The sequence below is a fragment of the Corvus hawaiiensis genome, chromosome 4, assembly GCF_020740725.1.
Source record: "Corvus hawaiiensis isolate bCorHaw1 chromosome 4, bCorHaw1.pri.cur, whole genome shotgun sequence".
NCBI lineage: Eukaryota > Metazoa > Chordata > Aves > Passeriformes > Corvidae > Corvus > Corvus hawaiiensis.
In genome coordinates, this window is record NC_063216.1 from 30,163,171 (window position 1) to 30,185,635 (window position 22,465).

At 51.1% G+C, this 22,465-nt stretch overlaps 2 protein-coding genes and 1 long non-coding RNA gene across 3 annotated transcripts; 1 reads left to right on the top strand and 2 right to left on the bottom strand.

Moving 5' to 3' along the window:
* Positions 1-879: 879 nt before the first annotated feature.
* Positions 880-7,453, bottom strand: POLR3H (RNA polymerase III subunit H). Its single transcript, XM_048302246.1, has 6 exons — positions 7,119-7,453; positions 5,843-5,939; positions 4,116-4,202; positions 3,075-3,138; positions 2,241-2,448; positions 880-1,755 (listed from the first exon to the last, which is right to left on the bottom strand). Exons 1-6 carry the CDS (start codon positions 7,227-7,229, stop codon positions 1,702-1,704), a joined length of 621 nt encoding a protein of 206 aa, XP_048158203.1. The 5' UTR covers positions 7,230-7,453; the 3' UTR covers positions 880-1,701.
* A 347-nt stretch (positions 7,454-7,800) lies between these two features.
* Positions 7,801-15,979, bottom strand: LOC125325433. The gene is made up of 2 exons (XR_007203327.1): positions 15,556-15,979; positions 7,801-10,848 (listed from the first exon to the last, which is right to left on the bottom strand). It is a non-coding gene; the product is annotated as an uncharacterized LOC125325433 (long non-coding RNA).
* On the top strand, positions 12,854-22,002 carry CSDC2 (cold shock domain containing C2). Its single transcript, XM_048302463.1, has 4 exons — positions 12,854-13,076; positions 19,253-19,518; positions 19,773-19,895; positions 20,158-22,002. Exons 2-4 carry the CDS (start codon positions 19,343-19,345, stop codon positions 20,318-20,320), a joined length of 462 nt encoding a protein of 153 aa, XP_048158420.1. The 5' UTR covers positions 12,854-13,076; positions 19,253-19,342; the 3' UTR covers positions 20,321-22,002.
* The last annotated feature ends 463 nt before the right edge of the window (positions 22,003-22,465 follow it).

Genomic DNA, 22,465 nt, shown 5'->3' on the forward strand with positions numbered 1-22,465 from the left:
TGACAAACTTGCAAAGAGCACCTGCTGCATCTGCTTTTCCAGCACTGCACACTTAGCTAGTTTCCTAAAGCACTACTTATAGCAGGAGATGGATGTTGAGGAGTCTCTCATGAGAACAGCACACAAAACCACATCACTACCACCTCACTACACTCTTGGGAGCCCTGACCATGTCCAAAAGGAGCTGAGCAAAACACCTACTTGGAGTAGCTGGACTGTTTTCTTCCTGCTGCCCTGGCACTACCCCAAAACAGCCTGTGTAGAAGCTCATTTGTTTCACCCAAATTTCCACCTATACAAACAGCTGGGGGGTTTCTGCAAACAGTTGTTTCCACCACAGCTAGATGGTTGCATGTCTGAGCACTGCTGCTCTGTAGGTGGCATTCGGTAAGCTTATTGTGTGCACAGATGGACCTCAGTTACTATGTGAACCTAAAGAATTCTAGGCTCCCTTTTAATTAGGGCATTGCACCAGGAATAACAGTTGAGAATTAAGGGGTTCTAACGATGCTGCAGGGAGGGCGCTGGTGACTCAGGCTTTGTTTTCACAGTTGGAGGTTAAGCAGACCCCACTATCCCAGGGACTTACAGCTCCTTCCTGCCAAACGTGGCTGGCTTTGTAATTATGTGCAACATCACTCTCCTGGCAATGGGCCCTGCATAGATTTTACTCACTGTTATGTTCCCTCCTTTCCTTGTACTGCTGTCAGGGAGGGTGATGGCAATTGTTTGTCATTGGCTGTTAGCATAGAGCAAAGCGTTGGTTTCAACACTGTCTGCCTTGAAATCCAAGTAGCTAAGCTGCAGGAGGCAAGTGTTTTCTTCCTGCCAGGCAGGAAGCTAATAGTTTCCCCACAAATTGTACAGGAAGGCAGGCTGTGTGGTTTTTACTATTTATTCCACTTACAATATCAACAACCCCCCCCCACCCCACCAAGGATTTATCTTGCTCAAAGCAGTCTTGGTCCATTTCAGTTCATAATTACATATTTTTAGTCAAACTCCTGCAAAGTTTAGCTCATTCTGCATAAATACAGCCCACCCAATAAAATCATTCCATTCAGCACAATAAGCAGCCTGTAGTTTTCTACAGTGGTCATCTTCACTAAGCCTGAGTTACTTTTGGGCAAACTGTAATTCCTGTTCCTTCTGGCTGACTTCACCCATGGGTCAAGTTCCCATTCTTATCACCACCACCTCCCCTGCCCTCCCAGCAGCAGCATTTTCCAGGTCTCCAGAGTACCACACCTCTACTAACTCTAGTCTTTTGCTGTCTCTTCTTCATTTCCTGTCAAAAGAAGGGCAGGTTTCTACCCCTCTGAGATCAAGCTCCCAGCCTAAGGAAGTGGTACTTCTCAACAGGTATTCTCTTCTGCTTGTACTCACTAAAGTCAACTCCTTCCTGAATTCAGGCAAGTTAAGACCTCCACAGTTTTCCCTCCGGGGCAAGAGACCAAAGCTCCAGCTGAGTTTGTAGCTCTGTGCTCAAGGCTTTTTGTGCCTGTAAATTCACTTCTGCACATCAGTGAAGACATCTCTTGAAAGCAACTGTCTCTCTGGCAGCTTGGAAGCTGAAGGGAAAACAGAATGGCAGGTCTAATTCCTTATTCAGCTTCAGAAGAGCAGTGAGCACCAGCAGGATCCCATTATCCCCCAAACATCCACCGGAAAGACTTTCTGTGGAGCAGGCTCTGATGGCAGCTAACTGTTTGTCCACCACGACAGGAGGCCCAGGCCTGGCTCGCTGATTGATCCCTGTTCACAGAGAGAAGACGAGAGTGTGCAAGTGTAAACTGCATAGAGAATAGAGGAAAATGCCTAAAATGACAACATCTCTCCCCTCTAAGTTATGGAACACAGCTGTCACTGGTTCAGATCCACCTTTCTCATGCATTGTACTCAGATGGGTTTTATCCAGAACACTGCAAGGAAAGACTGTTCCGTTGCATAAACCTTGATGTGTTGCTCCCAGCTCTGTACTCTTCACATGCACATGCAGTTTGCTTTAAATCAGCGTCCCAGGGGAAGCCACCAACAACCACAAAGCGTTCCAGTGAAAACACTCAAAACAGAGCAACCACAACAACAACCTCTTTTCTCCCCTTTTCCACTCCTTTCATTTTGTGACTCTGCTTCATGGTCAGCTTAAAGCAGTCAGCTCCTTGGGAAAGGGATGCTATTTTAGACACTGAATAAACCACAACACTCACAAGGCTGTATGAATTAATGCACATAGTTACCACAAGGGTGTAGGGTGCCTCTTTCTTCTGGACTTCTTCTGCAGCACTTGAAGTGGAAGCCTCTGCAGAGCTTGGACCTGTTGGTGATGTATCAACAAACGTCTCATCCACGACTCGGAAGCGGATCTCTTCCCCAATGTCCATGTAAAGGTCATGGGCCCCTTCTTCTGTCTCATATTCCCACACCCACACCTGCTCTGCTTCATCACTGGCCATGCCAAGGATTAAGGATGGAAACAATCAGTACTCTGCTTGACAGATCACTTTCTGACAGTTCTGGGAACAGACTCAATTCAAAGCCTTTTCAGTTATTTCCCAAACTGCAGTGTGCTGTCCCAGGTAATTGTCTGTATAGCCCAGGACCCCCATCTTTCTGATTTTCCTGCTTTAAGATGTATCCTGCTGGTCTAGCCACCCCCCAAAAAAGCCCAGCAACAGAAAAGACCCCCAGACAAGCAAACCTCCTCAGACCAAAGACAACCTCACCTACCATACTGAAGCACATCAGACACACATGTAGGTAGACGTTACATGATGTGGTCAAACCTGCACTCTGTCTTCAGCAGCAGCCAAGACTGGAGGCAGGGATTACAACTCAGCTGTTCAGGGGACACTGCCATTCATTTCTATCAGCAGGCACAATGATCCTGCAAAACCTAATGAGCGTGAGGGCCTGTCTAGCTGTGATAACAGTCTGCGGGACTTGCCCAACACAACGGCTTAGCTTCTGCCGCTGAGCACCTTCATTGTTGCAGTGGTGAATGCCTGTTGGGCCAGCACTGCACAATCTTTTGAAATGAAGTAGTAAAGTTATCAAAGGTGATCAAAGGATACAATTTAGCTGGCTGCTGCAGGGATTCTGGTGGGATGACAATATCATCAAAGAATCCAATAGAAACTGCGGAGAAAAGAATTTGATTAAGATTGAAACAATTCTTTGCAAATGATGTTCCACAGCGATTCCTAAAATGCATTTCTAGGCTCATTCTCCTTCCTCTCTCAGGAAGGACATTGAGATTATGCAGGAATTATTCTTTGAGCCACAACTCTCAATTTCAGTTGGCAGCAAAGCAACCACCCAGCTGAAAGTACATACAGCAACAGAGGGCACAGTCTTCATGCCCACTGGGAAAGGAAAAGGTTGTTTGGAGCAGGAATGGCAATGAAAGCGTTCCAAGAAATGAGTCAGATGCTATAGAGATCTGTGACAGAAAAGAGCTTAGAAATCACAGATGTAGTAGGTTAAATAAAGACCAATATAAAGTTAGAACAGCCCCCACATCTCCCTTGAGATTTCATGATGTTGAATTTTATCAGGGAATGGACCATGCCCAAGTTCAGCAACAAAAGCAGCCAAGGTAGCCTTATTGTCCTAATTTAACAACTGAGCAGCAGAGCTCCTTTGCATGGAAGACTCCTAGAGGAAAGGAAACTCATCAATTATATATTCCATGACTCTGGCAGCATTTTGTGCTCACAAAGACATTTCCCTGCCATGTTTTCAGGTACAAGAAATGAACACAAATTTGCACAGAACTACAGGAAAAACACATCAGACCAACACAAGCTGGTAGTTCCACTTAGAAAAAAACAAATTCTCTTAACTGAAGCAAGAAAAGGAATCCAGTCTGTGCTCCAGATGGGCTTGCCTGTTATTCTTGGGCAAAAGGAAAGGGGAGTGCAGACAAAACCATTAAGGTCAGGTGAAGCTGCCAGGCTCAAACTACCAACCACCCTCAGATCAGAGCAGCACTAGAGGCCAGTAATAGCCTTTAACCAGCCCTCAGAGAGCATTATTCCACCTGAAATTAGTGTCTCAACAGACCCAAGAACTCTGCAGCTCACGTATCCCTAAGGTCAGAGGGTGCAGTTTACCGTGGACACCATCCTGACTGCAGCTCTTAATCTGTCCGATCAGAATCTCATCCAGGAAGGGATGGAAGACCACATAGCGGAAATGCACTTAAAAGAAAACAGATCATTCATGTTATGTCCATGTTAGTAAACTACAGTCCTTCCACAGGGTGGCAGCCATTAAAATAAAATCCCACATCCTTTATGCCCTCTAAAACACCCAGTTTCTTTTACAATTTTTTTACATGCACTGATTAGATAGAAAAACAGGAATAAAAGTTCTGATTCTAACTGGTCTGTACAAATTCTGGCAGCAGCTGATCAGCAGTGTCCTGTTCCCAGCTCCTCAGTTTTGCAAGAAGTTCACAGAAAGAAAGTGTAAGATGACAAACATGGAGCAGGCCCTCTGGTTAAGCTATGATAGAAGCATGATGCTTCACAGTCAAGAGTATTGGCTGAAATTACACTTTCTCTGCCTCTCTTCTGAAACTATACTTCTGCCTTTTACCTTTGTCTGCAATGCTGTATTTTCTTTAAATATATTTAAATTTAATATTTTAAGTCAAATATTATCAGATCAAATAAGATTCTCTAACATAACTGGATTTTTCCTCCAAGCTAGATAAAATGTTTCTAACTAAGCACATGGCATTTATTATTACAAGAATGCTACACTAAGACAATCTCAGCCAAACAATGCTTTGAAGCAATTTAACATCATTTTAGCTGTACCTACTCAGTGCTCCTCTTTTACATAAAACTAGGCAGTGCATTAAAGAAAGAGTTATTACCAGACACAGCGGGATTTATCGAAGTGCTAGCCCAGATTCTGAAAGCAGACTTTTTTCCCAAACTCGGGAAGAAAAATTTCTCTTCTTTCACAGTTCAAGGAGTAATTTTAAGTTAAGAAGCTGAATGGAGATTAAAGCAAGCAGGAAAGCCTGCCATCCTCTTTCAGTATTAGAGAAGCTTTTATTTGCAGGGAACGAGTTCTACTGGAGTTAAAATTTAGACAAGGGAAGCCCCGTATAGTCAGGGCAGCTCCCTTCTAACAGGAAATAGTTCATGTGCTCAATCTACATTTCCACACTGTAAACTGAAACTAGAAAAATGCATCTCTTACCAGTTTAAAACCTTATTTTAACTTTAAAGAAATGAGATTTGCTTTTATGCATTTACTTCCAGTTTTCACTCAGATTTGCCAAGAGTCAAAGTAAATAAATTAGTCATTTCTTATTTAAAAAAAAATCCCTAGAAATGTATGATGAACCAGATCTGTCTAAGTTTCAACGAAAGTGTCATAAAACTTCCAGCTAGGACAAGAGCATCAAATGCTGTGCAAATGCTATATGTAGAAACGGGTTTCAACATCCTAGGTAGGGAAAATAAGCTTCAAAAAGAAAAAATACTAGAGAAATGCAGACCTATTATTACAACTTACTTTCTATGCGCAGACTTTCAATAATTAATTAAATTAACCCCTTCCTTACCCCACACCTACGACCAATTGTAGAACAGAGATGGGCTGCTGGAGAAGGCAAGCAGGACTGGCTATTTAAAGCCATATTTGTACCCAAAACTGCGAAGAAAATAAGACTTTCACCATGTTCCTCTTGGCCTCCTAACAGGAACAGAGTTAAGGCTGTGAACTTAAGGTTGTTACTTTCCCTAACAACTGAACTCAGCTTACATTTCCAGATCATTAACTAACCTTCTGCAACACAATATAACTGAGGGAAAGCACTTACCTTTTGTATGTGATGCACCATCTCCAGGAAATATGTATGAATCTTCCAGCTTTGTGATATCATACAGACAGATGCAGAGCCCAACATTGTATACGACCTGATAAAAGGAAAAAAAAAAAAATTAAGAGCAGCAAATCAATAAACCCACCAGGTAAAATCAAGCAAACTATGGAATCCCTATGTTATGCACACCTTTTCAAAAGGCAGGAACAGAGGGGTGGCGAGATGGGATGGAGGCTGTTTTGGTACACTGCCTTCAATACCACCAGTGTAGGGGAACCCCGGTTCAAGTGTTACGGGAGCACATTTTCACTGGCACTGAAAAGAACACTGCTACAAAGAGAAACCCTTGGGGAAATTGTCAGCAGTGAGAGAACTTGAGCTGCCAAGACAGTAAACGGCTCCCCATCATGCACCAGCCCCACAGCTTGTCCAAATGCTAAACATCCTTTTTGATAGAGTTACACTCTCAGAAGCCTCTAGGCTTGCCTTTGTCTTAAATTATGTTAGCTTTGGGAGACACAAGGCAAATTCTTGGTTTCTCTGCTACTTCTGAGACAGCCTCACTGCCTACAAAATTTGAGGAATCTATCAGTCATCAGTGGAAGAAGGAAGACTTTTGCTTTTCATAACCTGCCTGTATAATCTGCTATTCACAACCCTCGATCCCTTCAGGTTGCTCTTTTGAGCTCCCTTCACGTTTACAGCTGCATTTTGTGTTTCATACCTGCCTCGAGTTGAAAGCCATACGCTAATCAGAGTCTCGGGGCTGCACAGGGAAACAGTGACCTCCAGGTCCACCAGAAAACACTTTTTACATCCTGCACCAAAGACCAACTTCTCCCTGCCACACTGTATTTCAATTCAATGAGCTATTAACACCTCAATTTCTCTCCCAGTATTACTGTTCTACCTGTGTTTATACAGTCTTTTTTCTTTAAATTCCCCACCGGATGGATTAGTTTGCATTTGTTTTTCAGGCAGCATTTCAGATTGCTCCTGTAAACACAAACCAGCAGCTGCTCTCACTTCTCTTCCACACTTCTCTGCCCCATCTGGCGTTTCACTATCTTCCCATTAAAGCATCAGCCATTAGAAAAATGTCCCCTTTGAGATGATACGTGGCTGTCTCTTTGTTTACAGTCGCCGGGGATGGCCTTCACATCTCAACCACTCTGACATCTCATCCACGCACCTCAGTAGGCGCAAATAAAAGGAAGACACGCCCGGGGATGTCGTGAGGCCTGCATCAACCTATAGGTGACCCACGCTTTACCTTATTGGCCAATTTCTTGTTTAGCTCTTCAGCAATGGATTCGTTCAGTTTCCTTTCAAACTGCCAGGGAGGAATTCTTACAGTGTCAGTCATCTCCACCAGGACAAACATGGTGGCGGGGGGGCGAGGAGACGCCAACAGCCTCGGGAATTGGAGAGCTGCGAGGACCGGGCCTGGGAAGCCACCCCAACGAGTGGCACGGAGCCCGGTGGGGCAGAATCGCGGCTGTCCCGAAGGCAGAGGGGCCGGCAGCGGGCGGACGCCGGCAGCGGGCGGATCCCGGGAGCGCCCCCCGCCCACCTGCCGCACGCGGAGCGGCGCCGCGCGGCCCGGCCTCGCGCCGCTTCCGGCGCCGCCGCAGCCAATCGCGCTCGGCTGGCGGGTCGCGCGCCCTGATTGACACGGCGCGGGGCGCGGCGCCCGCGGCCGCCATTTTGTCCCTCCTCAGGCGGGGCGGGGCCGCGCTCAGTGCTCGCTGTCATCGGAGCGCCGAAGTGTCCGGAGATGCCCGGGAGGGGCTGGTTTTGGCCGATATAAACGTGGAAAGGGCCTCAGGAGCCAGGCGTCCTTTGCAGTGATGCTGTGTAGTTCCCTCCTTCTTCCCCCCCCGCCCTCTCCTCCGCCCCTGGCAGGTGTGCCTCCGGGTGGTTTCTCCCGTGCCGCAGCTGAAACAATTTACAACTGCGGTTATTCTGATTTAATTTATCATTTCCGTAAACTTCAGTCCAGATAGGGTAGCAGAGATCACAGAAGCACAGAACAGGTCAGATAGGAAGGTACCACAGTGGGGCATCTGGTCCAACCTCCCTGCTCAAGCAGGGTTGATAAATAACAGAGAATAAAAGTTTTTAGAGATATTCTTCTATGTATCCTGCGTAGATAAAGAATGCCTGCTTTCTAATGCTTCAGATTGTGTTAGTTTATATTCCAGCCAGGTTGGTATCATGGTCATCCCAGAGCACGTGGCACAGGTATTGCATCCAGAGGATTCTTGCATTCCCTCTCCAGTGAGGGAGACTCCACACCCTCTCTGGACAGTCTGTTCCAGTGCCTGGTCATCTGCACAGTAAAGAAGTTCTTCTTCATGTTCAGGTGGAACTTCCTGTGCACCAGTTTCTGCCCCATTGCTTGTTGTCCTATTGCTTCGCACCACCGTGAAGAGCCTGACTCCAACCTTGACGCCCTTCATACACTGATACACATTGATCAGGTCCCCTCTGAGTCTTCTCAAGCCCCAACAGGCCCAGCTCCCTCAACCTTTCCTTATAAAAGAGGAGCTCCAGTCCCCCAATTATCCTTGTTGCCCTCTGCTGGACCTGCTCCAGGAGCACCATGTCTCTCTTGCACTTAGGAGCCCAAAAATTAAAGTCTCTGATAGTCAATTCTTCAGCTGTTTGCCCACCTCTCCAGGAAACCTGGGTGGGTTTATAATCCTCTTTGCACCTGGAAGTGCAGCTGCGTCTGCCTAATGCTTAGGTCAAGGTTATTTTCAGGGGCAAACCGCCACCATACTGGAATAATTTGTGAGTGTTAATTGCCAAAAGGAAACCAGCCCCCATCATATAATTTTTGAGGCCTCGGTGCTTTCTGCAGTGAGGGAATCAGTGAGGGAAAAGCAGCATGAGGGATGGCAGAAAACAAGGGGGTGTGGTAACGTCTGAGATTTGTCAGGGAAAATGAAAGGAGGTTGTTTGAAGTGTGTTTAAAAAAAGATCTGCCAGGAAAACCAAACATCCCTGGCTGACAGTGAAAACTGCACTGTCAGCATCATGGCTTTGATGCAAAGGCTAAGTGTGTCATCCCCCACGCTCCCCAGCAGTGTGTGGTGGGACAGTAACGAGCAGCTTAGGTAAGAAATCATTAAAGGTTGAGCTGTCTCAGAAAGGGAGGGGGAAAACAAGGTTGGAAATACCATGGTTAGGCCTCATTAAGAAAATACCTGTCTTGGACAAGGAGATTTTGTTCTCTTCTCAATGTCTCTGTTTTACCAGGATCTATTGGGTTGTGGGGTTGTTGTTTTTTTAAATGAACATGGCTGGTCTGCCCATGTTTAGCATGTTTGTATTAAATGGGGGGGCCAGAAACAAGATTTTCCCTGTCACCTGAGAAGAGCAGCATTTTTCTTGGAGCAGCACCTACTGTCTCAGCAAGGAGCTCTGCTGCCGGCACAGCAGACACCACTCTATCAGAACACCTCAACCCAAATCCCCAGCATTTCTTGCTCTTCTTGTTCTACTTCAGGGAGCCTTACAAAGGCTCCTTTCTCCTGCACTCCAGCCACGGCTGCGCTAATCTCGGCACAGCACAGTTTTGCTGGCACACATGCCACATCCCTTGCTGTTCTGTCCTGGCCTCATGCAGGTCTGGCAATGCAAGATTTGACCTTTATCTAGTGCAGCTTTTGCAGGTGTCTGTAGCTACTTTTTCAGAAGAGAGAATTGTTCTCAACCCTGTCCTGACAGCAAGGAAGGAAATAGCTTTGGTATCACACAAGGAAAGAGAACTTAGGCACTGTTGGCTTTGCCAAGGTGATCGCTCTGGATGCTTGTACATAAGAACTGTAAGGTTAAGTAGGGGCATGCGCTCAGAGAATAGTAGACTGAAATACCTGGGAGAACATGGGAGATGGAGAGAAGTGGATTTGGACAGAGTCAATCATGCTTCCATTTCTAGCCCAGTCTTGAACTAATACTTTCCATGCTTCCAGTAACCGTGCCTCATCGGGGGCCTTTGGTTGCCCAATATGAAACAGATGCATCTCCCTTCAGCCTTATCCACAGTCCCCAAAAAACAGCTGTGTGAGCAGCAGGTCTGCAAGGCCCCGCTTCATACTGTCTTGGGTCCTATGAGTGAGGTCTTTCGTGTCCTATAAAGTGCAGGCACCAAGCAAGATGTGCAGAATCTTCCTCTCCTGTATTGCCAACAAGGATTGAATGCTGTGGGCCACTCCTCAGTAAGGACAATAAGATTCCTCTTCTCTGTGCAGCTGTGTATTTTGGTGAAACTTGCAGATTTCACTCTGGAGAAACTGAATTGAAATGTGTGGAGAGAAAGCTGGCAATGGCAGTGTGGGATGAGCTTCACTGCCTCCAGTACCAGGCTACAATCACCACCAGAGCCGAGTCTGGCTCTCAGCTTCCACCAGTAACATCCCAGGCTGTGGGAAATGATTTCCAGTCTCACTTTCTTCAGGTAGCCCCTCCCCAATCACAAGTGGTGTGTGCCTGGGCTGTCTGCACATGACAGATGTTGCTCTGTTCCTGCCCAGGTTTTCTCCCTGGAGGAATTCCATATTTCATAAGTGCCATCTTCAATGTAAAAATATAAACAAAAGTCAAATTGTGCCCTGTAAAATATGAGTGTTGCCTCAGCTAATGGTAGTGCTCAGAGTTGTACTATATTTGATACTGCTGTTAAAGAGTCTTGCTGTTGGAGATGATGTGAACAGCTTTGTTTTGCTGAGTTGTCTCCTTTTGTCCCAGTAGTACTGACATGGTGAATATCCAGAAATCCACAGTGCCTGTACATACCTTTCAACACAGAGCCATAAAGTCTCTAGAGTCTCTCTCAGCAGTATTGGGGCTTTTCCAGTATTTCAGAGCATGGTTCTCAGTTGCTGGGTTGTGTTTTTTGAAGCTTTAACTGCTGGAATCCAGGGGTTGCAGAAGAATTTTTCTGTCTCTCAGAGAAAATCCCAGACGTTTCTCATTCTCTTGATTGTACAGGAAAACTGGAAAATAATATTTGAAGTTACCTGAAGGATTGGAACCTTTGAGGAAAATGAAAGGAGCCCCCAAATTACTTTCTCCTCTGTCCCCACATCCTCATGGCTCTTGGAGAAAACTGGCTCAGGGATGCTAGGGGAGGTGAGTGGTAATTTGCATCTTGGCAGTTCTGGCCCTCCTTTGATTGACTCCAAAGGAATTATGTATCTTCTCACGTACAAAGTCGTCCGCATTCCTGCCTTTGCTTCCATCTCTGCAGGCATCTCTGGCACCCCCACTCCCACCCTCTGTTTGATCAAAGCTTCCCCTCTTCTCCTTTTATCATTTTTGCATGCTTTAGACTCTCTGCCTCCTCCGCTGCAGCGCATGCCCAGAGCCACCTTCCAGCCAAATGTACTTCAAGTTCCCCGTGCCTTCTCCATCAAGAGCCTTTATGTGGGAGAGCCAAAGTTTCCCCCAAGAAAGGAGAAGCCATCTCAGGAGAAACTCAGAGTGGAGACTGAGACCTGGCTGGGATCTCCTCCCCTTCTTTTGCAAAATTCTGAAGGGTAGACTGGAGAAATAAGCCTTGTGGTGTCTGTAGGGCATGAATGGGGATCCTATTCTGCCGTGGAAAACTACTTGAAAAGCCACAAACAGAGCATAATGGGCAATGGCAGAACCCACTGGGGTTTCAGTGCTTCATGGTGGCTTTACCATGGGCTGGTCTCTTCTGCCCATGGAGCTTTTTTCTGCACTATAATTCACTGACAGGAGAGAGACAAGTACTTTGTGATCTGATCCCTCTGCCAAAGCTCTTGGAACAGCCCCATATCAACACCCGAGGGATGGATGGATAGATGGATACAGCTAGGTGGAGCAGCTTTGACTCTGTCTTCTGTCTCTGTGCCATACCTTGTGGTTCCCACACAACTTGTACACCACCCTGCAGCCCTGAGGATTGTTCGTGGAACAGGTCTAATTGGCATCACCATGTTCAGCTACTTAGAATGTATCAAGGAAAGAGTTTAAGGAAACAAAAACAACCCATGACAGCCCCGTGTCACAGCATGTCCATAACAGCTCCCTGCAGCACTGATACTGCGCCATGGTTGTTCGGGGTTGTTGTAAATTTTATTCCAGGATCACAGACAGGGACTTGCTGACGTGGTCCACCTTTCTACTCCAAAATGAGGTTGATATCACCTAAATCCCCCTCGAGATATGCCTACCCAGCCTGTTCTTACCAGCCTCCAGTAATAGAGACCCTGGTTCTTGGCCAGGCAATCTACTTGAGTAATTAACTGTCTGTTCTGTAAGAAAGTGTTTCCTAATGTCTAATATCAATCTTGCTCTTTGTAATTTAAACCCCATTACTCCTTGCCCTATTCCCCAATGGAATCAGCAAACGATTCTGCCCTCATCCCATTACCCTACACCCCGACTAGAGAAAGTCTCAGGCGAATTTATGACGTGGCCTCTGGCCGCGGAGGTGGCGGGCATGGTCACACAAGCACAGGGGAGAACAGAAAGGAAAGATCTTTTGGCACAGTGCACTGATAGAAATGGGGCCCTTAGAAAGCACCTGAGCTTGTGTTGGCTGGCTGTGAGCCCAGAGGGAGTGGGGCAGTAGGGTGCATTTGCGGCATGTGCCTCCTGTTCTCTCCTACTGCACCGGGGGTGGCTGTGGTACCCAGGGGTGCTTGGGCAGATGGGAAGAGCGGCTGCAGGGCACCAGTGAGAGTTGGGGTGACAGAGGAGAGGTTTCACCCATTGCGAGGGACTCCATCCGCATCCCTGCCTGCAGTGCACACCCCATCCTGCTGTCCCTGCAGCCTGTGGGCTGCCCCACTGCGTCCGGCTGTGCCACCGATGCGCGTCACGTTGCGTAACGGGAGCGATGCACCCCCCGGGGCCGACCCTCGTCACCTCCGGCGCCCCATACAGACTTTCTCCTTTAAGCCTAGCTAGCTCAGAAATGACCAGGCTGATCCCTCCCACCTGCCCGCTCCCCCTGGCCCGGCCCTGACGTCAGGGGAAGGCGTGCGGATGCGTGTGTGTTCGAGGCGCACATCATCCACACATTAGCTACCGCAGATCCATCAGCCGGCCGGCAGCCAGCCGAGAAAGCCCCCCGGAGCCGGACTGTAGGCGAGACCGCTGCTCCTCGCAAGGCAGCAGAGGAGCGTCCGGCCCCTCCGAGCACCGATGCTCTGCAGAGCGCAGCTCCAGGGAGCCCGTCGCTGCTGAGGAGGTGAGTAAGGGGAGGCACAATGGCCATGCAGCGTGCCCGGGCAATTGTAGCTGGAGATTAAACTTCACGGACCACCTTTTTCTTTGAAACCTGCTTTTTCCTTTTGACGGTGGAGAGATGCGAGGATGAAGTGTGACTTCCCTCCTTCGGTTTGGCTATTCCCCACCAGCCTCTGGAACAATAACTCCCCTGGGGGTGGCGGCGGCAATGTTGCACGTCTGCTTTGACTTGGGGGCAAATAAGCCAGGGCTTTGCCACGGAGGGCTGAGCTCAGCTGGGATCCAGCTCTCTGATTGCCGGGTGAGCGGGAGGCAGTTTGTGAAAAATCTGACTTATTAAAGCAGGCTGATAGTGATGGGGGCTGGAACTGGGATTTCTTTGGACTGGCTGCACTATTCCTGCCGATGGTAAGTTAGATCCACAAAGGAGGAAGGAAGGACACAGGCGAAGATGTTTATGCCAGGTCTTTGAACTGATGCTATGCTAATTAAAAAAATAAAAACCATCACAAGAAAGCAAACAAATGTCACAAACTTGGTATTTGGGAGTGATGATTAAGCATACATGCTTAAAAGGTAAATCAAGCCTCCATGATGGTTTCTCCCTTTGCTTCTCCTTTGCATCTGTCAGCCTGCTTGCTCTCCCTCATGGCCTTCCTGAGAACTGGGCAGCCCAGCACTGACTAAGGGAGCTTTTTATAATCAATCCATAAAGGTGACATTCATATTTTAGCGCTAAGCAGGCTGTATCGTAGGCGAGACTATCTCAGCAAAGATCTCTGGAGTTGGGAGTGTGATTGGCTTAGCTGGGGAGGGGATGCTGTCAGTGAGCATTGCCCAAAAACCGCCTAGTTTTATTTTTCCTATAGTAATTTGTCTCAGCAAAGAGGTTTGTAATATGCAGGGTAGGTGAGAAAATTGCTTTGCTTGGTATTTAACTCTTAACATGATCTGGTAACCAAAAACGGGAGAGGGGGGAGCTGAGAGGCTTTCATTAGCATCGGACAGAGACAGCATTTATAAAAATCTGCCAGACTCCAAGGCTGTGAGCCTTCTCCGAAGAAGGAAGGATGGAGAAACAGCCCAGCGAGCATTGCGGCGGCCCTGCTCGCGGTAACCCCTGCCTGGAGCTATCCTGGTTCCCCACCTGGTTCCTGCCCCTCATGGCAGCCCCCCCGGGATCTCTGCTGGCCACTGTGTCGTTGTTGGGTCCCTCAGCAGGTGAACATGCCAAGCAGCCGAAAAATGGGATTTTTGTTTTTGCATTGAGCTCCGGGGACACGCTCATGCATCTGGAGGGGTGTAGCTCTTCTCTGTTTCAGCCTGTGTCTAGACAAGCTGGGTCTGGGGGGGGGCATCAGCCTCCCCGAGGATGGCAGCGGGCCAGAGCATTGCTTTCCGTGCTCCATGGGGTGAGGAGATGGCTGCTGGCAGCTGGCTGTGGAGATGGGGTGGCTTTTTGATATACAGAGACCTTTTTTCTACTGGGGTGGATTTAGAGGGGTAGCAAATCTGACTCCTGAACTGGGGCCACTGGCAGTTGCAGGGATGGAGAAAACGTGATGGTGAGTGCCATGGAAGAGCCCGTGCAGGAGAAAGGCAGCAGAGGGAAAATAACCTCCAGCTCCTTGTCTGGGGTGGGGGGAGCAGTGGCACTCGGGAGACCCGAGTGTGGTGGCAGACAGCATCCGAGCTGGGGATTTACAAAGAGAAGCGGCGGCCGTGAAAGGGAACGGCCCATAAAGGCGACGGTCTGGCCAGCCGAAGGGTCACGTCCAGAGCCGGAGCGTGACGGCCGCCAGCAAAGCGGCCACCCATCCACCAATCCATCCTGGGCATCCCGGGGGTTCCAGCGGATGGGAAAGAGCACAAAGAAACGCCGCACGGGAGGGCCGACTCACCGAGGGCGATTAAGCTAATTAAATATGTATTCCCCCGCCCGGGCGAGGGAGCGTGAGGGGTTTTTCTTCGCTGCCGCTAATGAACGGGGAGTGGCAGACAGAGGCTGGTGCCTCTTCATGAGGCTCTTTCCCCCCTTCTGGAGGGCCTTGAAAGGCTGTTTAGTTAAACAAGGTCACAGCCAGCACCCAAGTCAATGTGTTTGGCTTTAAAGAAGGGGAAAGAGACAGTGATTTTATTTGATAAACCGCAGACCTTTCAGTCGCTGCTGATGAATGGGGTACTTGGATCTCGAGATAAAAGCGGATGTGTCTACTGCCTGTCTGCCTTAATTGGCCTGGGTTTGCTGCCTCCGCCTGCAAAGGCTCCTGACTGTCAGCTCCGCTTGCTCGGGAGCCTGCCCTCCAAAAAATATAAAAGCAAAGCTGGCTGCTGCTGCCGAAGAAGACCCTGTCACCAGAGGGCTCTGGGGTTTAGCTTTGAGACGTTTTTTTGGGGAGGAGGGAAGGGTGGACACGGTAGGAGGTGTTTTCTTATTAAAAACGTCCTTCCAGGACAGCCCTGGGCTTGCAGCCACTTACCTCCTTGGCTCGGCGGACTGTCACCCCGGGAGACCCTCGGAGCAAAGCCACCAAGAGGAGACAGGGAGGAGCCAGGTGGAGGTCCAGCAGAGACAGTGGAGGGTGGTTGCGCTGGAAAGGCTTCCCATGCCCCGCGGCAGAGCCGGGCTGCTGCAGTCTCTCCGCTTGCTTCCTCAAGTGACCCGGATTTCGTCCCGGATTTCGTCCCTGCACTGTATACGTGCGTGGGGTGGACATAGTGTCGTGGGGTGGTGTCAGCCAGGCCGGGAGAGACCTGAGGTGGGGAGAGATGCTCTCATCCCCCACAGAGGTTACTGTGACCACAGGAGATTGAGGAGAGGGTGGAAATGCCTTTTGTGCCGAGGTACTCCCTCCTTGTCCCCTGGTGGGGCAGCATATTGTGGAGAAAAGGTTGGGGAGAGGATGGTGGGGTGGAGAGCAGGAAGGGAAGAAGGGCAGTAGAGGTTTTCCCTGATCTGCATCTGGACGGGGAGCAGAGGAGACACTGGTGAAGGTATGCTTGTGTCCCCCCTCTTCTCTCAGCCTGCTTTTGCCCTGAGTTTAATTTCCTCGGTCCCTTTGTTTGCAGCAGGGATTTAAATGGAGTGGGAGGTAGGATACCGCCCTGGAGTCCCCCATGTGCTAAATCTCCTACTCAGCCTCGGCTCCACCAGCACTAGCAAAGCCAGGCATTCAGCTGCTGGGCATGAAGGCTGACCCACAAATCCGGGATGCCTGATCGAAGTGCTGAAGAGGGGCAGAGTGCTGCTGGCTGTGGGAGACAGCCTCGGCATGGCCCCAGGACAGGGATCCCTGTTCCAGCCCCTGCTCCAAGCAGGAGATAGAGCAGGCAGCTCAGTGACATGTCCGGGCAGTGCATCTGCCAAGGATGGGGATCCCACAGCCTTTCTGGGCCCTGTCCCTGTGTTTATCCCAGTGAGCTGCCACCCTGCACCAGGGCTCCCCCCCACATCCCCATCGGCCATCCAGATCGCCCTCAGAGTGCCTGGGGGGGATTGCACCTTGCTTGTGGCTGGGGGAGATTGCACCAAATGGAGCAAGCTCAGCTCCTGAGGGCAAACAGCAGCCCAGGGGGGCACCCTCTGCTGCTGCCCTCAGCTCTCAGGAGCAGAGCGTCTGCCTCCTCAGCGGTGCCCAGCATGCTCCCATTCTCCACCACCACTCATCCCCCGAACCAGGGAGCCTTCCAGGACAACTGAGCCTGGGCTGGTCCCACAGGTGAACCTGGGGCAAACCCACTCTTGGTTGCCACTTTACCAGTCCACACGGCTTTGTCCCTGCAAGCTCCCCCTCCTGCACACTCCTTTGCCTCTTATTTTAATTTTGCCTCTGGGAAACTTCCATTTTTCCAGCCCCTTGTGGATGCCAACCAACTCCCTCAGCATACTAATAGTTTGCTCCAAGCATCCTTATTCAGGTTAAATACCCTCCATTGTCCCTAAGTTGGTGGGGGAGCAGAAAGGCCTCATCAGTCAGCGAAAGCCGCACAGAGGAGGCGCACTATGGTGAGGCCATTTTCATACTGACAGCTTCATGATGTGGCAGAGAACTGAGGGCCATTTCCCGCAAATCATCCCACTCCTCCAATCCTGACACCTCCTGGGAAGGTGATGAATCCTGCAGCAATGCAGGGGGACCACATCACTTTTTGTTGTCCTAAAGTGGCCAGGCTGCTCACCAGCGCAGGCAGTGCGGTCAGATGGGGGCACAGATGGGAGTTGTGAAGCAGTTTGGTGTCTGGTCTGGCTTTGGGGTGTCCCACTTGGGTGCTCCCTGAGCCTCTCTGAGCTCCTTAGGCATGGAGGGAGGAGATGGTGAGCCTGAGCCTGGGAATGGGAGCAGGGGATGGTGAAGCAGGGTATGGGGGAAATAGGTGCTGAACCTGGGCATAGGGGCAGGAGATGCTGAGCCTGTCAGGCCAAGAGCTGAGCAGTCCCTGTGTGGGGTGCGATGTGGAGCAGAGGCAGGTGTGCATGCTCCAGTTTCTTCATGGCAGAGAGGAGCCACTGAAGCACATGAAGGGTTTGGTGTGGTGGTGGCTAGGGAGCCAGCAAAGGGAAAGACGGTTTGGAGGGGTTTGCAGCCACAACTGGAAGTCGTCTCAGAGGGCAGGAGGAACGTGGTGGCTTCTGCCTTGGAGTAGGATTCTAGTGTGGCCTTTACTGCCTGGACCCGGGGATAAAGCTTGGCAGGGCTGAGAGGGGGCAGCTGTTAGGACGCTGGCTGAGGCCCATATGGGCAGCATCCCATGGCAGCATCCAAGCTGGACTGGCAGCCGTGGGGGCCCAGTGGCAGGCATAGCCACTGGCAGGGGAAGCAAGTGGAGGAGGCTGAGGGGAACAGGAATTTCCTGGTCCCTCCTTGAAACTTCAGCTGCTCTAGAAATCTTTTCCCATGTCCTTGGTGCCTGCTAATTTCAGAGTGTAGGTGACCCCCTTTTGCTGGGCCCCCAGGGCCTTCATGTCTCAAAGGGCCACAGTGAGTCAGAAAAGAAATTAAATATTCTCTGTGTTTCCTGGCGTGTGCAGGTGTTGTCCCAAAAGATGCTGCATGCCGCAGTAGGGCAGAAAAGGGCTGACAGGGATGGTGGGGAAGGGGATGGTAACTCCATGGGATACTGGGCTCCTCAGGTCCAGGTGATGGAAGCTCCTGAGCCTGAAGAGTGATGGAAATAGCTGAGCCCCCACCCAGTGCACCCAAAGAGAGGTGCCCCCAAGCAACCCCTGGCGTGGGGCACCCTGGGACAGAGGCACCAGCGTCAGATGCAGCAACTGATTGGAAGAAAAATCAACAGAGCAAGGGCTTTCTGAGCAAGTGGCTGCAGTGCTGATCACACATCAGAGCATCTGGGAGGCTTAAAAATGCACAACCCCTCCAATTTCATGCTGGGGTGCTTCAGCAAGGACAAGAGTGCCCACGATTGTGATTGCTCCGTGTGCAGGGTTTCTGCCCCTTAGGGCTTTAACTCCTTGCAAACTGCATGATGCCAGCCAGAAACTGGAGCCTGACAACGGCAGCAGCAGGAGGTCGTGCTTGTGCAGTGGCTCGACTGATGTGCCTGAGGGCTGGCAGCCTCACCACAGTCTCCTGGTGTTCCTTCTTCCTGTAGAAATGTGCCTGGGTGGGCAGCAGCTGCTGGCTAGGGCTGGGGTTGTGTCCTAAATCCTATGGGGCTGAAGCAACCTCCTGAGATGAGAAGACCTCAGACCCCTGACCTACGTACCTGTTGTCTCAGCCTTTTTTCTTCACTTTTTTATCAGGATGGGGGAAGTTCTCAGAGGCTGGGACTGGAGGCCCGGGCATGGTGGCACTGCATGGGCATCCTTCCCCAAACGGTCCTTGCCTGTGGCAGCCCATGCTCCACTGCTTCTTTTCCCAGGGTGTGCTTTTTAGTGACTTCATCTCAAATATGTGGGATTATCCTGGCAATTGAAAAGTTGAACAAATCAGGTTCTTTCCTTGGGATTGATTTGCTGGAACATCCCAGATGACTCCAAGCTGGGACAGGCTTCCTGGGGCAATTCCCAGTGCTGGAGGTTGGTGTCCAACACAGAAGGCTGGCAGCATGCTGCCTGCTCCCACAGATGGCTGGGAGCTGAGGGACAGTTCCTGACAGCAAATTGTGCCAAATGTTTCACAGAAGGGCCTGTAACCCCCAGCCCCTTTTGCTCCCCAGGTCACTGGCAGTAGACTCACACGCAGGAGCATCCTTTCTCCTGCTGCCCACCCACCCGATCCCAAAACGGAGGAGCCCGCCAACCCCACCATGTCATCGGACCCCAGCGCCCCGCCGGCGGTGCCACCCCTGCACTCGCCCAAGTCGCCAGTGTGGCCCACCTTCCCCTTCCAGCGGGAGGGCAGCCGCATCTGGGAGCGGGGCAACCTCCTGCTACGGGACCTTCCCAGCCCCCTCCCCACCAAGAGGACCAGGACCTACTCGGCGTAAGTACCTGGCATGAGGGTTTGGAACTGCCCAGTTGAGCCGTGGTCACCTGCAGTGCCTGCAGAACCCTTTACACCTGGTGCACTTTTCCAGCGTGGTGCCCAGCATCACTGCACACACCTGCCCAGAGTGCCGTGGGTGGGTGCCATGCGCTCGCCCCAGAACCGTCACATGTTCATAGCAAAAACTCTCCCTGTGCCACCTCCTGGGCGAGTGCCACCAGTGAAAAGTCTCCTTCCCTTTCCTTCTGTAGGACAGCGCGTGCCTCTGCTGGCCCCATCTTCAAAGGTGTCTGCAAGCAGTTCTCTCGCTCCCAGGGCCATGGGTTTATCACCCCAGAGAATGGCACAGAGGACATTTTCGTGCATGTGTCTGAGTAAGTCTCAGGGCTGTGTGGTGCCAGAAGACCCCAGGGGAGCTATGCCATCAGCATGGGGATGGAGACTTGTGGGCTGGGGTGTGGATGTCTCCATGGGGTGGAGATGGGTCTCTGCTCGTCCTGTATCCTCCATCACCTGTGGGTTTTCTTTTCCAAGGCACAACTGGTGGGTCAGGTGCCTTCCTTTGTTCTGGGTGGTCTGGGGCAGGGGTCCATCTCTTGGCTGCAGCACCACCACCTCTCCTTTCCTCTCCTGCAGCATCGAGGGGGAGTACGTCCCAGTGGAGGGGGACGAGGTGACGTACAAGGTCTGCCCCATCCCTCCCAAGAACCAGAAGTTCCAGGCAGTGGAGGTGGTCCTCACCAACCTGGCACCCCACACGAAGCACGAGACATGGTCTGGCCAGATCATCGGCTCCTAGGTGCCCAGGGGGGCCGCCAGCCACTCAGCCCCACAGAGCAAACCTGCCCGGCTGCTCACAAAGGGGTGTGGGGGGAGCCGAGGCGGCGGCGGGGCCGGGGCTGCCCCCAAACATGCAGGCGTTTGCGTTCAGTGTCTTTTATAAGGTTACGGTTTCCTTTCTCTGTGTGTGTTTGTAAGTGTCTGTCGAGGAGGACAGGGGAAGCAGAGCCCTCCCTGACTGTCCCCCAGCTCCGGGGGCAGCACCGAGCCCTACGTTCCATTCCTTGCTCCTGAGGCCATGGGGAACAGAGGAACCAGTCCTACCCTCCAGCCCTCCAGCTGCACTGGCCTGAAGAAGGTGCTGCGAGCAGGAGGGCATGGGGAGAGGCTGGGTGGCTCAGCTCATCCTCCTGAACTCCACTCTGAACATCCCACTCGGTCCACACTGGGACAGCAGCAGTGGGACATGCCCTGGTGCAGGGACAAAACAGGGTGGTGTGGGGTGGCATATCACTGTGCGGGGTCTGGGTGGCTGAGACCCATCCCCATTGCTGGCAGCTCACAGCACCCACCTGAGCCACATCCCTCCATCACAAGATCTCAGGTCAGCAGTGCCACGGGGAGGTGAGTGGTTTACAGAAAGCAAAACTTTAGTTTTAAGAGGTGAACAGCTGTTGGCAGGGCACCCAGAGTGCTCAGTGCTGTGCCTGGGGGGCTGCACCTGGGCATGGGGCAGGGGGCACTTGGCACCTCTGTGCTCCCCACTGCTGCCGGGCAGTAACGCACTTTTCTTGGCTCGGTGCTGACATGGTTTCTGGGGAGATGGATGCTTTCTTCTCCTTCTCTTGCCCCCCAGCCCTCTGGGGCCCCCGTTCCCACGTGCGTGTGTGCATGTCTGTAGCTTGCTGGGGTAGTGAGGGGCTGAGGGGTCTGAGCAGCCTCGGCCATGGGGTGAGCGCAGCCACATCCTCCCCAGCCCCTCGGTGTAGGCAGGGTCTCGTATACAAAGCACAAATTTAGTTTTCGGTCTTCTCTGCCATACCCTGGCCAGGTGGGCTCCCACAGCCCCAGGGAGTGGCAGCGCAGAGGGCACTGGGACAGGGACAACATGCACTGGGCTGGTCCTGAGCTCACCCCAGGGGAATGGCCCTGATGCTCCAGGAATTACCAGCATCTTAAAGGGTTCCAAGCAGGGTTGGAGACAGTGGGGTGCCATCAGGACCCCTTGAGCAGGGCAGGAAGTTATAGGCAGCTCCCAGAGCATCTTCTCAGCAGGAGCTACTGGCACTGCCAGTGGATAGAGTGGGGACCTTTTTTGCTGCCGCTGTTGCCAACAGGGCTAAGTGGGAGGAGGAGCAGAGCAAGGCTGGTGCCATCCAGGACAGCTGGGCCCTGTGGATTCAGGAGGACCACCCATGCTGGTGTGGGGACTGCCCTGGGACCCTCTGGCCCATCTCACTGCCAACCTGAAGCCTGGCTCTCCCAGGGGCTGTGGCAACTGTGGCTCAGGCTCCAGGCATCCCCAGGACATGCAGTCAGCTTGGCCAAGGCAAACTGTTGGATTTTTTTTTTTTTTTGGAAATGAACTAAAACCCTAGACTCGTTGGTGTTTTTACAACTCTGGTGTGGTTCCCGCCTGTCTGACCATGTGTCAACCTTTGTAACATTGGCAATAAACCATTAAAAGTGACTTTCCCATGAGCCCTGCCCATCCTGGCTCTTTGTCCTCTGTGTGTGTGTGTCACAGTGATGGCACTGGTGACTCTCTCGGTAAAGGACCCAGGAATTTATCCAGACACCAGGATGGACTCACCCACAGTATGTCCCGGGGCTGGAGGTGCTCCACACTGTAAGCCTGGGACAGGAGGTTGCTGCTCACCCTGAGGGGTGACCAGGACTGGGTCTGGTCCCCCACTGCTGTGGGGACTTTGAAGTGTGTCTTGCCTGTTGTCTGGCTGCCTTTCACCCTGCACAGCCTGGCACAAAGCACACACTGCCTCCAACTGCTGCGTGTCGTGGTTTTAATAGGATTGATTTAAATTTTTTTAATATACATCTCTATGTATTTAAATATATTTCTCATTTAACAGTATTATCAGCCAGACAGGAGCTGCCCATCTCACACTGATATGGATCCATACAGCAAGATAGTCCCAGGCGTGGG